A 15,058-nucleotide genomic window follows, 5' to 3' on the forward strand; every position below is an offset into this window, starting at 1 on the left:
GGTAAGGTTGAAAATAAAACACAACCTTTCCTGACCACTGACTTTTAACTGATTTAAAGGTGAAAATTGGGGTAGATCAGTATTTTGACTTGATTTGTGACTTGACCAAAATAAATGACTTGACTTGCTTGACTTCTAGCAGGGACTTGACTTGCTTGCTTTTTGCCACAGTAACTTGGGACTTGCTTGAGACTTGAAGGTTAAGACTTGAGACTTGCTTGTGACTTGCACATGTGTGACTGACTCCCATGTCTGCTTTTGTCCATGTGTGTTAGATGTTTACATATTTGTCAAAAATATGACAACATTTTGGATGGTTTTAGCCTTTAGATGCTCTGTTTGAAATGATCACCAACCAAGACCAATCAAATGTGTCTAGATTTATCATCTTGGAGTTTTCAAATGCCTAAAACTTAACTGTTAGAAGCAAAATGGGGAAACTGCTGGTTCCTCAAATTAAGATAAATCATTATGGTTTGGATTTTTTATATTGGTGTCTACGGGCCCTACTAGAAGTGTTTAGGCATGTGTGACTGGGTGGAGGTCCGGACCTAAAACAATCTAGCACTTTCCTAAGAGGGCAATATACAATGAACATAGTAACCACCCATTTTTTAGAGAAACAAGTTTCTGTGGAACCGTATAGTTCCTTCAGAGGTTGCTAGGGGTTCCTTGAGCAATGAGCAACTTCTGCCTCTTAGATGAGTAACCACAGACACAAATGATCATTTTAGCTATGCTAAAGAGCTAAAAAGCTGGGTAAAGCTGGCCATAGACAGTTCAAATCTCAGCCGGTTCAGCAGGGACTGGCCGAGATTCGAACCGTGTATTGGCAGACTGAACGTACGGATTGATCAATCAACTTGGGTACAACCTTGCCGAATTATAGATGCGATTATTGTTAGTTTCTGTTATAGCTGCTAGCAATAATCACTGTGCTCTCCCAGGGGGGTCTGCCTCTCCCCACCTGGAGAACACAATGGCTTTGTGGGAGGAATTCCCCCATCAATAATGATAATAAATAATTAATAATAAAAAGAATTGATTCTCTTGATATGGACCCCCTCCTCCTCACTTACCTTCGGAATGCACCCCTGCTTGTCTGCAAAGTGCTGAGAAATACCCTGCAGATGCTATTAATGGGGGAACATGAGACCTCCCTCAAAGAATGTAATGCTCAGGCCTGAATAGCCATTCACCATGCATGAACATTGTTACATAGAAGGTCATTAAAGCAGACCCTCTTTAGGTATTTTACATATTTTCCCTTCTCCTGTTATACAATAAAAAAAAGGTTTTCCTTTTCATGAATACCCTTTCACCAGATCCCAATCCTGCACTTCCTGGTTTCCCCCCTCAAGGCAGGAATGGCATTCCCCCTTCCTTCTCCAAACCCCCTGAATAGTCATGTCACCCATCACAGGAGGCTTCAGGCCAATGTCTCGCACACTGCTCATGTGTCATCAGAGGGCCAGGTGCAAGAACCCAGAAAAGATACACCCGGCCCCCTGATGACGTCTATATACGAGATGGCAGAGCAGGACCCGGGGTGCAGCAGCAGAGCACTTTTTTAGAACAGTCAGCAGCACAAATAAAGGGAATTAAAAATATAAAACCATAAAAGAGGGGAGAGCTGAGTATAAAAATTCTTCTATTGCAGGGAGCTTTGGTTTTGGCTTTTCTGTAATCTTATAGGGTCACTTTCACATATCTTTTCCATTCCCTTAAAACTAATCTGTCATATAAGAAATATGGGACCCCTATTACTGACCTTCTTTTGAAACTGCTAATTTTCTGACTGTTATGTTGATTCACTGGCTTCAGTTCTTTCTGAGCCACAGGTGATGGGATTGACAACACTCGAATGCAGGTCAAGAAAGACAAAAATAAGCTGGCCACAAACATTATAGTTACAGTATAGATTCATGTCATTTGGCCTGGAGCTAAACAGAAGAAATCTAAAGCTGGCCATAGGTGGATTAAAAATCGTCTGGTTCAGCAAGGACTGGGCGAATTTTGATCCATTTATGGTTTTTCCTGCTCGAAGTAATCAATTTAATGACTGGCTTCTCCGGAATGGGAATGTTGGAAAATTTTCATTTGATTGGTTGCAGTGCTGATTAGTGTATACTCAGGGCCAGTGCAAGGATTTTTGCCACCCTAGGATGCCAGTGCCCCCTGCTAAGTTGCGCCCTAGGCGGCTGCCTAGGTCACCTTACAGGTAGCGCCGGCCCTGTGTATACTGACAACAGAGGAGTCTCCACTCTCAGAATAGTCCCCACTGTCAGAATAAAACAGCACAGAGAGGAGGATTTCTCTATCCACCTCGTTTGTGTGGATGGGGAAATCTGTTTTTTCTCATCAGCTTGCTGGCTGATTGGAAAAAAAAAAAAGATCCATCTATGGCCAGCTTAACACATTTCTCCATCCACGCTAAGAGAGCAGAAAGACAAATACAATTGCTGAGCTATTGTAATCTGATAGCCAGTGGCCCCAGCTGTTGGAGTATCCAAACAGTGCCTACATCTGATAGGATGCAGATACTGTTTGCCTGACATTTTTCCAAAAAGACAAAAGTCGACTAAATAGTTGCATTTTGTTGAATGGAGCAGTTCTGGCAGGGCAATACACTGTTCAAATTTCAGTTAATCTAGCAGAAATCTTCAAAAATTAGAGCAAAGTATGGCCAGTTTTAGCCAGGAGGGAAAATAAGAAGTTCTTATTTGCATACTTGCAGCAAGTCAGCGACTGAACGTATTGAAGCAAAAGGGGAACATGACAGCAGCCAGGCTGTTACCATTTTCAGGAGAGGTCAGACTTGTCAGATTCCAGGTTTTCTTTAACAGTATGTGTGAGCCCTTAGAAGGCCTATTATTTCTTTATATAGATAAAATGAAAAATAATTGACTGTATTTGATGGTGCCACCACTTAAAGCAGAACTAAACCTAAACTGTAGAAAACTATGAGGAGGCAGCTAGTTTTTGCAGAAGAGACATGCTATGTAACTTCTGCAAAAGTACACAATTACTTGCCTGCTGGCAGTTTTCTATTGAATGCACATGCGCAGCTCAGCATGTATTCCCGAAACACTCCAGCTGTGCCGCAATTCCTGTCCTGACTCCCATGCACATCCGGGGGATGACATCATCCCCTATCTGCCAATCAAGAGGCTGAAAACCTGGCACCTGGGGAGAAAATGACAGTGGCTGCCGAGGGATGTAACTGATGCCTCACTAGAAGGTGGAAGTCAAGTATAATGTGAGTTTAGTTCCACTTTAACCACTTGCCAACCTCCGCAAGTACATATACTGCGGCGGTCAGCCCCCCCCTGGGCAAAGTGACGTATAGGTACGTCACTCACCCACGAGCCGGTCACTTGCGATCTCCCGCTGGAGAGGGAGAAAGGCAGGCGGCTAATGTAAACAAAGCCGCCTGTCATTCTCCCTGATGTAACAGCAGATATCATACGATCCTGCTATGTAGGATCGTATGTCTCTGTGGTTACATCAAAAGCCACGCCCCTTTACAGTTAGAATCACGCCCTAGGGACACACTTAACCCCTGGATATCGAATAAAGTTAACCCCTTCCCTGCCAGTGTCATTTTTACAGTAACAGTGCATATTTATAGCACTGATTACTGTAGTAATCTCACTGGTACCCCCAAAAGTGTCAAAAATGTCAGTCAAGGGTCCGATCTGTCTGCCGCAAAGTCGCAGTCCCGCAAAAAAATCGCAGATCGCCGCCGTTACTATTTAAAAAAAAAAAAACAATAAAAATGACATAAATCTTTCCCGTAGTTAGTAAACGCAATAACTTTTGCGCAAACCAATCAAAATACACTTATTTAGATTTTTTTCACCAAAAATATGTAGCAGAAAACAAATTGGCCTAAAATGGTAAAAAATTTAGATTTTTACATTTTTTTTTAGGGGAATTTCATATAAAAAAATGTGAAAAATATTGTTATTTTTTCAAAATTGTCGCTCTTTTTTTGTTTATAGCGCAAAAAGAAAAAAATCGCACAGGTGATCAAATACCACCAAAAGAAAGCTCTGTTTGTGGGAAAAAAGGACGTCAATTTCATTTGGGTACAGCGTTGCACGACCGCGTAATTGTCAGTTAAAGTCACGCAGTGCCGAATCGCAAAATAGGCCCTGGTCTTTGAGCAGCCAAATCCTCTGGGGCTTTAGTGGTTAACTATTGAGCAAGGTTATATAACCACGTGTCTGACTTATGTTCCCATAGCCACTTGGTATCATACATCTTCCAGACAGACGTATAGACAAGCCCTTTCTCTCCTACTGCTGGGAAACTACAAGGCCCAGCGTTCACTGCTATCTTTTACTAGGCTGGGTGTCCTCTGATAGGTTGCCTTCATTGTACGGTTGTGCTGGGATGGCCTTAGGATGCAGATTTTGGAGACATAATCTTTATATAAACTCCTTATGACACTCACCATGGTGTAGCAGTATCCTGAGCACCAAGTTGCATTCACAGAGATGCAGGCTCCACATTCCTCCTTTTCCAGCACAATCGTAATATTAGAGAGCTCACAGGTTGCGCTCAGCATAACATTCCAAAACAGAACCAGCCCGTACAGAAATATCTTCTCCATTCTGATTAAAAAAAAAAAATAACACATTTCAGTGTCACATACTTTTGAATGTTTATTAAAAGATAAAAAAAAAAGACTTTTAATACCTAAAGCTGAACTCCAGGCACTTAAATACATAGCTGGACCTGTCAAAGCATTTTTGGTCTACCAGACCTGAGGATTACACAGCTCTTCCACACAGTACAGCCCCACCTGGTAATGGCAGGGGGTCTGATCTTTTTCTGCTGCATTTTCTGCTTTAATTACAGGCCTCCTTCCCACCCCTACCCTGTGACTGGCAGTGATAGGAGAAGGGGCACACCAATGAGTTCTTCCCTCTGCTAATCTTCCGTCTCCTTCATTCAGCATGCTCCTAGCATTGCAACAGACCTATTTGCCTCCTACAGCTTTGGCTCACCCCTCCCCCACCCAGGGCCAGATTTAGACCATGGGGGGGCCCAGGCACTTCAGGTTCGAGGGGACCCTCATACACAGAGTTGGCTTACATTCTCAATGACAATCACACATTTTAAAAATGCATGACACAATGTCATTCTGAGGTGATGCGTGCTCACACAGACGCACAATCATAGGCCACCTTCCTTAAGAGCATAAGAGCTCTATGTGTGGTTCGCTTCAGCAGCTAAAATTCATTTTTAAAAACGATACAATATACCAGTCCCAAGAGAAACCTTTTACAGAGGATGGCAGGGAAAATATTACTTCCCAAGATACATTTAATAAAAGAAATGTTTTTTTTTTTTTTATTAATATATATTTACATTATTTTATTCGTTTTTTTTTTTATATATTTTATATATTTTTTTTTTTTTTTTTTATAAAGGGGGACCCTGCCCCTTTTGTCCTCTTATCAATCTGGCACTGTCCCTACCACCTCTCTGAGCTCTGCTTTACAGGAATTGCAATAGACTGATACTAGGCAAAATTCATGTGACCAACACAGCAACCTGCAGCTACAGTCCCCCCTGCCAAGCTTATAGAAGACCCTCACCCCCTAGGGTAAATTTCACTTTGAACCATCTGGTACTCTGTCTATGAGTTAAGCATCGTCCTGCTTTGATCAGCCACCAATGCAAGCTGGCCTCTACACTGGGACCCGCACCGCCATCTTCTTTCCATACAGCTGTCTCTTCTGGGTTCTTGGTTGGTCCTCTGTGATGCGCTGCCAGGTCCGCCCCCCCCCCTCCTGCCATTCTCTATAAAGCAATACCTCCTGGGATATCTGACATGGATATATTCCAGGAGGCTACTGGAGCAAAGTACGTCATTCCTTCCTAGGCAATAATGGAGGGAGGGGGCTCGTTGGACCCAAAAAAACAAACAAACAAGTAAACAAAAAATTGCTGTAAAGATTAGGGGTGCAAAAATTCAACAAAAAGGTTTTTGGGAGTGAAGCTCAGCTTTAAGTTATTCAACAAAGTGGTCTTGGTGAGTGAAAGGCAGCTTTAACTTCTTCAATTTAAGTTAATGCATAGAAGTAACCCTCGAAATTTACCCTAGGGGTGCATATACCATTGGTGGAGAAATGGCACCACTGGATAATCTCCAACGGATACATCAGTATCCACCCTTAGCCTAAATTAATTAAAAAAAAAAAAAAAAAAAAAAACATTTTTGATTTCTGTGCAAAGATCAGACTAGATGATCCTTTCCTATCTTTATAGGGAAAACAGAAGAAAGGCGTTGACTGTGCTGTTACACAACACAGCTGTGCTGCATACAGAGGACTGTGACAGGTAAAGCCCCGTACACACGCAACGATTATTGGCCGACCGATCGTCCGTCTTTTGTCCAGAGTTGTGTTTTGTTGGTTGGAATGTGCCTAGACTGCACACAAATTTTCTCGCCCAAAAAAATTCTACTTCAGAAGTGATGTCATGTGTTGGTTTGCTTTCTTTGTGTTCTTTCTTCTCTGAGCATGCCCAGACTTGCTCATCAGATTTTTCCCTGTCGAAATCTGTACTGACTGCACGAAAACCGGCCGTTGTGTTGACGGCCAACAAAAATTTTATAGCCTGCACACCAGATTTTTTTCGGCCGAAAAGTCGGAGTCGGTTGTCGGAAGCATTATACTAACAAGCCGAAAATCGGCAGATCGGACGTTGGCCGAAAATTCCCTGACAATTTTCGACGCATGTGTACAAGGCTTAACACTTTGCTCAAGGAAAGGCACATTTCTTTTTTTTTTGCTCCCTGTTGTTCTTGGCAAAATGATGTCATAAACAGAGGGGATAAGCAGCTATCCTAATTAATCCTAAAGTATAATAGATATCAATGATAACACAAAAATATAAATAAGCAGCGCTATATCCCAGAATCGTGTGAAAACATATCAACCAATATTGAACTTTGTGATAATCACTAATCCAAAGCAAAAAAATAAAAATTATATTATATATATATATACAGGTATTCACAAACTAGCATGAAATATCAGTCCATGTATAGATGTGCTTGCAGTTTATCAAATACTGTATGTAAGTAGTGTTCCCAAAAAATAACAAAAAAACAAGGCATATGTGTACAGTGGTCTTTTTTCTGGGAGACACGCATTTTCTTTCTGCTTTTTTTGGAACACTACTTACATATTTGATGAACTGCAAGCACTTCAATATATAGACTAATGGTTCATGCTTGTTTAATATGTGAATATATATATAAATATATATATATATATATATATATATATATATATATATATATATATATATATATATATATAATTTTTTTTTTGCTTTGGATTAGCGATTATCACAAAGTTCAATATTGCTTAATATGTTTTCACTAGATTTTGGGATTTAGTGCTGTCTGTTTATATTTTTGAATTTTTTTAATGGAATGGATAAGAGTCAATCTTTTATTGCTGTTGGTGTCCTCATTGAGATATTTTTTACTCATTCTCTGTCCTGGTGACACCAGAACAAAAAATTGGATGATGTGTTGTCACTGTTACAGGGAGATAAACAAAGCAATACAAATCTAATATATATTTTAAATCTTTGCCAATTTTAGTAAATAAATGTGTCATTGTTGAAATCCTTTTTCCAGCCAAGGAGATATTCCATTGCTCCCTGTTCTTGTGACACCCTGCCATTGGACAGAGAGTGAGACTGAATCTCCCCAATGGGGATAAAGACAGAAATAAACCAATTCCAACCTTTCCCCTACCTTTGTAAAAAATAAATACAAAAAAAAAAAAAAAGCTTTAAAGTCTATTTCAACCCATATATTTTAAAAAGAGGTTGCAGTCAGGCTGTATTAATAAATGCATAGGTTTTCTTCACCAGTATTTGAAATTGTCCCTTTTAAGTAGCACACTGGAGTTTCGGACTGCTGTTTGCACACAAGTGGGGAAATTCACTAAAGCCAGCCATAAAGGGATCAAATCTTGGTTGGTTCAGCAAGGACTGGCCGAGATTTGATTCATGTATGGGCAGGCTGATTGTACCCAAGTTGATCCATCAATTGGAACGACCAGCATGTTGGATTTTTAGCATGTGATTAGTTCCAGCTATAGCCACTAGCAGTAATCACTGTGTTATCCCAGAAGGGACGGCCCCCTCCCCTCCACCCACCCCTGCCAGGAGAACACAATAGCTCCACGGGAGAGATTCCCCCATCAACACAGTCAGTGTTGATGGGGGAATGGAGCAATTTTCTTTTCTACAACCCATGGTGGAAGGAAAAAAAATTGGGGTTGATTTACGAAAGGCATATAGACTGTGCACTTTGCAAGTGCAGTAGCTCCAGAGATTAGTAAATGAGGAAAGCTCTGCTGACTTTCATCAGCCAATCATGTGCAAGCAAAAATGCTGTTTTTTTAATTACTTTTATTTTCCTTGCACGTGATTGGGTATTCTTTGCAAAATGAAGCTTTACCTAATTTTCTAAACTCTGGAGCAACAACTGTACTTGAAAAGTGCACAGTCTATTATTCTATATTGGCCTTTAGTAAATCAACCCCTTTAAGTCATCTTTGGCCTGCCTAAAACTGGTGCACACAGAATCTGGTACATAGTAACCAATCAGCTTCTAACTTCAACTTGTTCAAATAAGCTTAGGATTTCATAGGCTGCCATGAATAGTCCCAGAAATAAGGAAAATTGTTGCCTATACTTACCATAATTTTTCTTTCCTGGAGGCTACAAAATCCTAGGCCAACATGATTAGCCCCAGGAAAAGCTATTTGGTTACTACGCACAGCTGCACCAGATTCTCTGTGCACCAGTTTTAGTAAATCCGGCCCCAAAATGCAGTAATCTGACACGCCTTGTGCACAGTGGTTGAATCAACAACAATCCTTCTCCCCAAGCAACGGTATTGATTGGACCAATCTGCAAGGGGGCCTGCCTAAAACTGGTGCACACAGAATCTGGTACATAGTAACCAATCAGCTTCTAACTTCAACTTGTTCAAATAAGCTTAGGATTTCATAGGCTGCCATGAATAGTCCCAGAAATAAGGAAAATTGTTGCCTATACTTACCATAATTTTTCTTTCCTGGAGGCTACAAAATCCTAGGCCAACATGATTAGCCCCAGGAAAAGCTATTTGGTTACTACGCACAGCTGCACCAGATTCTTTGTGCACCAGTTTTAGTAAATCCGGCCCCAAAATGCAGTAATCTGACACGCCTTGTGCACAGTGGTTGAATCAACAACAATCCTTCTCCCCAAGCAACGGTATTGATTGGACCAATCTGCAAGGGGGATGTCAAGACCCCTGGAGACTCAGAATTCTACTGTCACACAGATCACAGGGAAAGATCTCCAGCATGCTGCTGCCACATGCCAATTACAGTAAAGAACTAATATATATTAAAAAAAAAAACAAAAAAAAAAACTTTTCATACTTTTTATGAAGCCCGGCAGAGTACCCTTATTAAAATATAAAGGGGAAGTCCACCCTAACGCTAAAATCGCTACATCTACAGACATCCACAATCTAAGACTAATCTAATTAGCCCTGTAAAGAAGAAATCGCTATACATACCTTTTCTGAAGCCGATCTGCTGCGGTCCCATGTTGAGCTGTTAGAGGCAGCTTCTCTGTGGAGGCGGGTGCAGAGGAAGCAGCCAACAATGAAAGCCCCATAGTAACTCTATGATTGACGTCACTTCTCATTAATTTCACAGCCGTTGGTGGCTTCTGCAGAGCTTCCGCCACTGAAGACTGGACCGGATTGGCTTCAAAAAAAGTATGCATACGGATTTCTTCTTTACAGGACTAGAAAGATTAGTCTTAGATCATGGATGCCTGTATATGTAGCAATTGTAGTGTTAGGGTGGACTTCCCCTTTAATAGGGCTTTAACCTGCCTATCGGTATCCCCAAGCGTGACTCGGGGTGGATTTTCCATGCTGTTATCGGTATCCCCGAGTCACGCTCGGGGTAGATGTGCAGAGCGCGCAGCGGTGTCTTACCTTCTCCTGACGATCCAGCGATGATCTCCCATTGCTGTGATCGGCAGCCGTCTGAGATCCCCGCCGTTCGTCCGTCCTCCGTCGGTGTGATGACTTCCTAGTTTCGTTCCCTGCAGCAGCAATGCTGCATGGGAGCGGAACTAGGGAGGGAAATTCAAATGTTGAACGTTGCACAAAACAGAAACACACACATAACATTTATATTATATATATATATATATAATATACAATATCATAATATATAATATACATATATATATATATATATATATATATATGTATATATATATATATATAACGCATGAATTATAATCTAATCAATAATATAATTTTATTATATAATATATATATACATATATATATATATATATATATATATATATATATATATATATATATATATATATATATATATTATATAATAAAATTATATTATTGATTAGATTATAATTCATGTGTTTGTATTTCAAATTTATCACATCTGGGATGTCTACTAGACTCTTATTTTGGTCAGGTTTAAGTCAGTAATTACTAAGAATTGTAGGCCTATAATACATAACGCCAAATTTCCATGAAAAAAATTGTACCGCTTTTGGTACAGAATTCCTGACATAATCATACCGCCAGGGAGGTTAAGGACAACAGACCCAAAGATGTACAATTGATGCCTTTTAGCAACTGGTGAACGGAATGCCTTCCCAGTTTGGAGAGTCAGTGGGTACATTTCTAAACCTGCCATTTCTAGTTATAATAATAAACAGAATAGATACAGACTCACCCTAGCTCTACTGCATAATGGAATGAATATGGAACTGAGTGTCGGGCTGCAACATCCAGATGCATGCAATTGCTTACAAGTAACAAAAAAAGCCAGCACACAAATGCTTTGTTTTGATGCGATTTATTCCAGCATGACAGCAGTATACAACCTAGCAAAACTGACGCATTTCGGCCCGGCGCTTTAGCATTTGCCATGTTGTATACTGCTGTCATGCTGGAATAAATTGCATCAAAACAAAGCATTCGTGTGCCGGCTTTTCTTGTTACTTGGAAGCAATTGCATACAATAATAAAGACTCCATCATTCAATCAAGAGACTGACTACAAAAGACTGAACTCTATAATAAGTAAAGTAGACATGCAGTATTACCTTTATCTCTGTGTTGGTGGATCCTAGACACTGAGAAAATGTAAATAAGTCCCTTATATACCCAACTCTCACCTTGAGGATTTATCAGGAATTAAAATGTATCAAGTTTGGTCTGTAGCTGGGATTAGTATCTGGCTAGACACTCAAGCCTTGACAAAATTACTGACATTTGCAGCCCACGCAAATCACCATGAAGACAGAATGTAGCCAAGGACCTGAAACACGAATTAAGCATTATTTCTTGTTTTTCTCCATTTACCAAATTCAAAATGGTGACATTTACCTAAAGTGTTTGTTGTGTCTGGTGGCTGTCTTATTAGTCCTTCTGACATACTGTATGTCATCAATTAAAGGGAAAGTATATTTTATTGTCAATAAATGCATATTTGGGGTTAATATTGCAGTATTTAGTCATTTAGTGATTTTTGTTGTATTAAATTTGTAATAAATACGATTTCACCCTAAAAAATAAAAGATCACCCTAAAAATGACATAAAATCATGTATTAAAGCTCCCTGAAGACAAAGTACATAATCTTAGGTGAATTGGTTACTGCTGCCTTCAGTAAATTAAGCCGGCCATAGATGGTTTGAATCTCGGCTGGTCCAGCAGGGACTGGCCGAGATTTGAACCATCTATGGGCAGGATGAGTGTACTCAAGTCGATCCATCGATTGACTTGGGTACAACAAGCATGCTGGATCTTTACATGCGATATATTGCCAGCTGCTACAGTATAGCCACTAACAATAATCCCTGTGAGCAGGCCCGGACTGGGACAAACAATAGGCCTGGGCATTTTGGACTGAGCAGCCCGTGAGGGGGGGGGGGCATGACGGGGGCGTGACTGGGGCATGGTGGGGCGTGGCGTTCGTCGGGATGGTTGATGATAGGATTTAATGTTCCAGGATGTGTGGATTCGATTACGGTACCTTTTTTAGTTTAATCTGACAGACTGGGTCCAATTTAGATCAGAGCTGCCATATGATGCTGTTTTTTTTTGTCTTACTTTAAATCCTGTTTTGATGCTTGAGTCCTAAAAATAGTATGAAACAGCACAAGATGAGGATTACTCTAATCAAGGGGTAGACAACCTTTTTGGGCACAGTGTGCCGAAAAATGTTTTCAAAGAAATTGGGAGTGCCAGATACATAAAAAAAAACTGTCAACTTCATATAAAGTAACTGCTGTAAACCGCGTGAATAATAGTAAGAAATCAAGTGAGCTTTGCACCTTCACAAATCAGATCACCCCAATTCCTGCACCTTCACAAATCAGATCAGCCCCAATTCCTGCACCTTCATACATCAGATCACCCCCATTCCTGCACTATCACACCTCAGATCACCCCAATTCCTGCACCTTCACCCCTCAGATCACCCCAATTCCTGCACTATCACACTTCAGATCAGCCCAAATTCCTGCACCTGCACACATCAGATCACCCCAATTCCTGCACCTTCACACCTCAGATCACCCCAATTCCTGCACTATCACACCTCAGATCACCCCAATTCCTGCACTATCACACCTCAGATCACCCCAATTCCTGCACCTTCACACCTCAGATCAGCCCCAATTCCTGCACCTTCACACCTCAGATCACCCCAATTCCTGCACCTTCACACCTCAGATCACCCCAATTCCTGCACCTTCACACCTCAGATCAGCCCCAATTCCTGCACCTTCACACCTCAGATCACCCCAATTCCTGCACTATCAAATCTCAGATCACCCCAATTCCTGCACCTTCACACCTCAGATCACCCCAATTCCTGCACTATCACACCTCAGATCACCCCAATTCCTGCACCTTCGCACCATAGATCAGCCCCAATTCCTGCACTTTCACACCTCAGATCAGCCCCTGGTAGGCTGGCACTGGCAGCAACAATTTTATTCAAATCAGGATTTCTTCTGCAAATAGGCTGGCATCAGTCAGACAATTACCAAAACCAATGTCATCATGACACATGATCAAAAAATTAGAAAAAATAAGGATTTCTTCTGCAAATAGCCTGGCAGTGACATCATCAGATCAGACAATTAACAAAACCAATCTCATCAGACACATGACATGACCAATTAAAATCAGAATTTCTTCTGCAAATAGGCTGGCACTGGCAGCAACAATTTAATTCAAATCAGGTTTCTTCTGCAAATAGGCTGACCTGGCACTGGCAGGCATAGTACTAGACTAGTACTATGCCTGGCTGCCAGTGCCAGGCCAGCCTATTTGCAAAAGACATCCTGATTTGAATTAAATGGTTGCTGCCAGTGCCAGCCTATTTGCAGAACAAATCCTGATTTCTTTGAATAAAACTGTTGCTGCCAGTGCCAGCCCAGCCTATCTGCAAAATAAATCCCTAAGTAGAAGTCACTCCTCTCTCCAGTTCTCCACTTACCTTGGGTGTGCTGTGAGGTGTGGCTGCAGAGTGTTCCCGCTGTACATAGTACAGGAGATGGTCAGAGACTGCAAACATGATACAAGAGATGGTCAGAGACTACGGACATTATACAAGAGATGGTCAGAGACTACGGACATGATACAGAACATAGTCAGAGACTGAGGAGATGATACAGGAGATGGTCAGAGACTGAGAACATGAAACAGGAGATGGTCAGAGACTGAGGGCATTATAAAAGAGATGGTCAGAGACTGAGGACATGATACAGGAGATGGTCAGAGACTGAGGACATGATACAGGAGATGGTCAGAGACTGAGGACATGATACAGGAGATGGTCAGAGACTGAGGACATGATACAGGAGATGGTCAGAGACTGAGGACATGATACAGGAGATGGTCAGAGACTGAGGACATGATACAGGAGATGGTCAGAGACTGAGGACATGATATAGGAGATGGTCAGAGACTGAGGACATGATACAAGAGATAGTCAGAGACTGCAGACGTGATACAGTAGATGGTCAGAGACTGCAGACGTGATACAAGAGATGGTCAGAGACTGCAGACGTGATACAAGAGATGGTCAGAGACTGCAGACATGATACAGGAGATGGTCAGAGTCTGCAGACATAGTACAGGAGATTGGCAGAGACTGAAGACATGATACAGGAGATGGTCAGAGACTGCAGACATGATACAGGAGATGATCAGAGACTGCAGACATGATACAGGAGATGGTCAGAGACTGCAGACATGATACAGGAGATGGTCAGAGTCTGCAGACATAGTACAGGAGACGGCCAGAGACTGCAGACATGATACAGGAGATGGCCAGAGTCTGCAGACATAGTACAGGAGATGGTCAGAGTCTGCAGACATAGTACAGGAGACGGCCAGAGACTGCATACATGATACAGGAGATGGCCAGAGTCTGCAGACATAGTACAGGAGATGGTCAAGAGACTGTGGATGTGATACAAAAAAAGGTCAGAGACTGCAGACATGATAGAAGAGCACTAGGGGGGCCGGAGAGCACAGGGAAAGCAGAGAGCACTGGAGGAGCTGAAGGGCAAGGGGGGGGCTGGAGAGAATTAAGGGGGGATTTTGAAAGCATTGCAAGGGGGTTGGAAGGCGCAGGGTGTAGATAGCACTGGGGGGAGGGGGGCAGCCAGGGAAAACTAGGGGGATGGAGAGCATGGGGGGGGACTGGAGAGCACTGGGGGGAACTGGAAATCACTTAGGGGATAGCCAGGGAGCACAGGGGGGTGGAGAGCACTGGGGGAGCCAGAGAACATAGGGTGAGATGAAAAGAACTGCGTGGACTTGAAGAGCATGGGGGGGGCTAAGGAGCACAGGGGGGGGCTAAAGAGCACAGGTGGGGGCTGTAAGAGCACTAGGGGGGGTTAAGGGCACTGGGGGAGGGGCTAAGAGCACTGGGGGGGAGGGTTAAGAGCGCTGGG

The 15,058-nt window shown here is 42.0% G+C and overlaps 1 protein-coding gene across 4 annotated transcripts in view; it reads right to left on the reverse strand.

Moving 5' to 3' along the window:
- Nucleotides 1–15,058, reverse strand: part of FSHB (follicle stimulating hormone subunit beta) — a 305,255-nt gene that overhangs the window by 3,076 nt on the left and 287,121 nt on the right. For 2 of the 4 annotated variants that reach the window (XM_082270166.1, XM_082270165.1), the window contains one exon: nucleotides 4,460–4,619. In XM_082270166.1, the coding sequence (XP_082126292.1) occupies nucleotides 4,460–4,618 (159 nt within the window). In that variant the 5' untranslated portion in view covers nucleotide 4,619. Of the gene's footprint in view, nucleotides 1–4,459; nucleotides 4,620–11,189; nucleotides 11,318–15,058 lie in introns of those variants that run through there. The other 2 variants (XM_082270167.1, XM_082270168.1) reach the window with 2 other exon arrangements.

This window comes from Pelophylax lessonae (genome assembly GCF_965119305.1).
Source record: "Pelophylax lessonae genome assembly, chromosome: 10".
Taxonomy (NCBI): domain Eukaryota; kingdom Metazoa; phylum Chordata; class Amphibia; order Anura; family Ranidae; genus Pelophylax; species Pelophylax lessonae.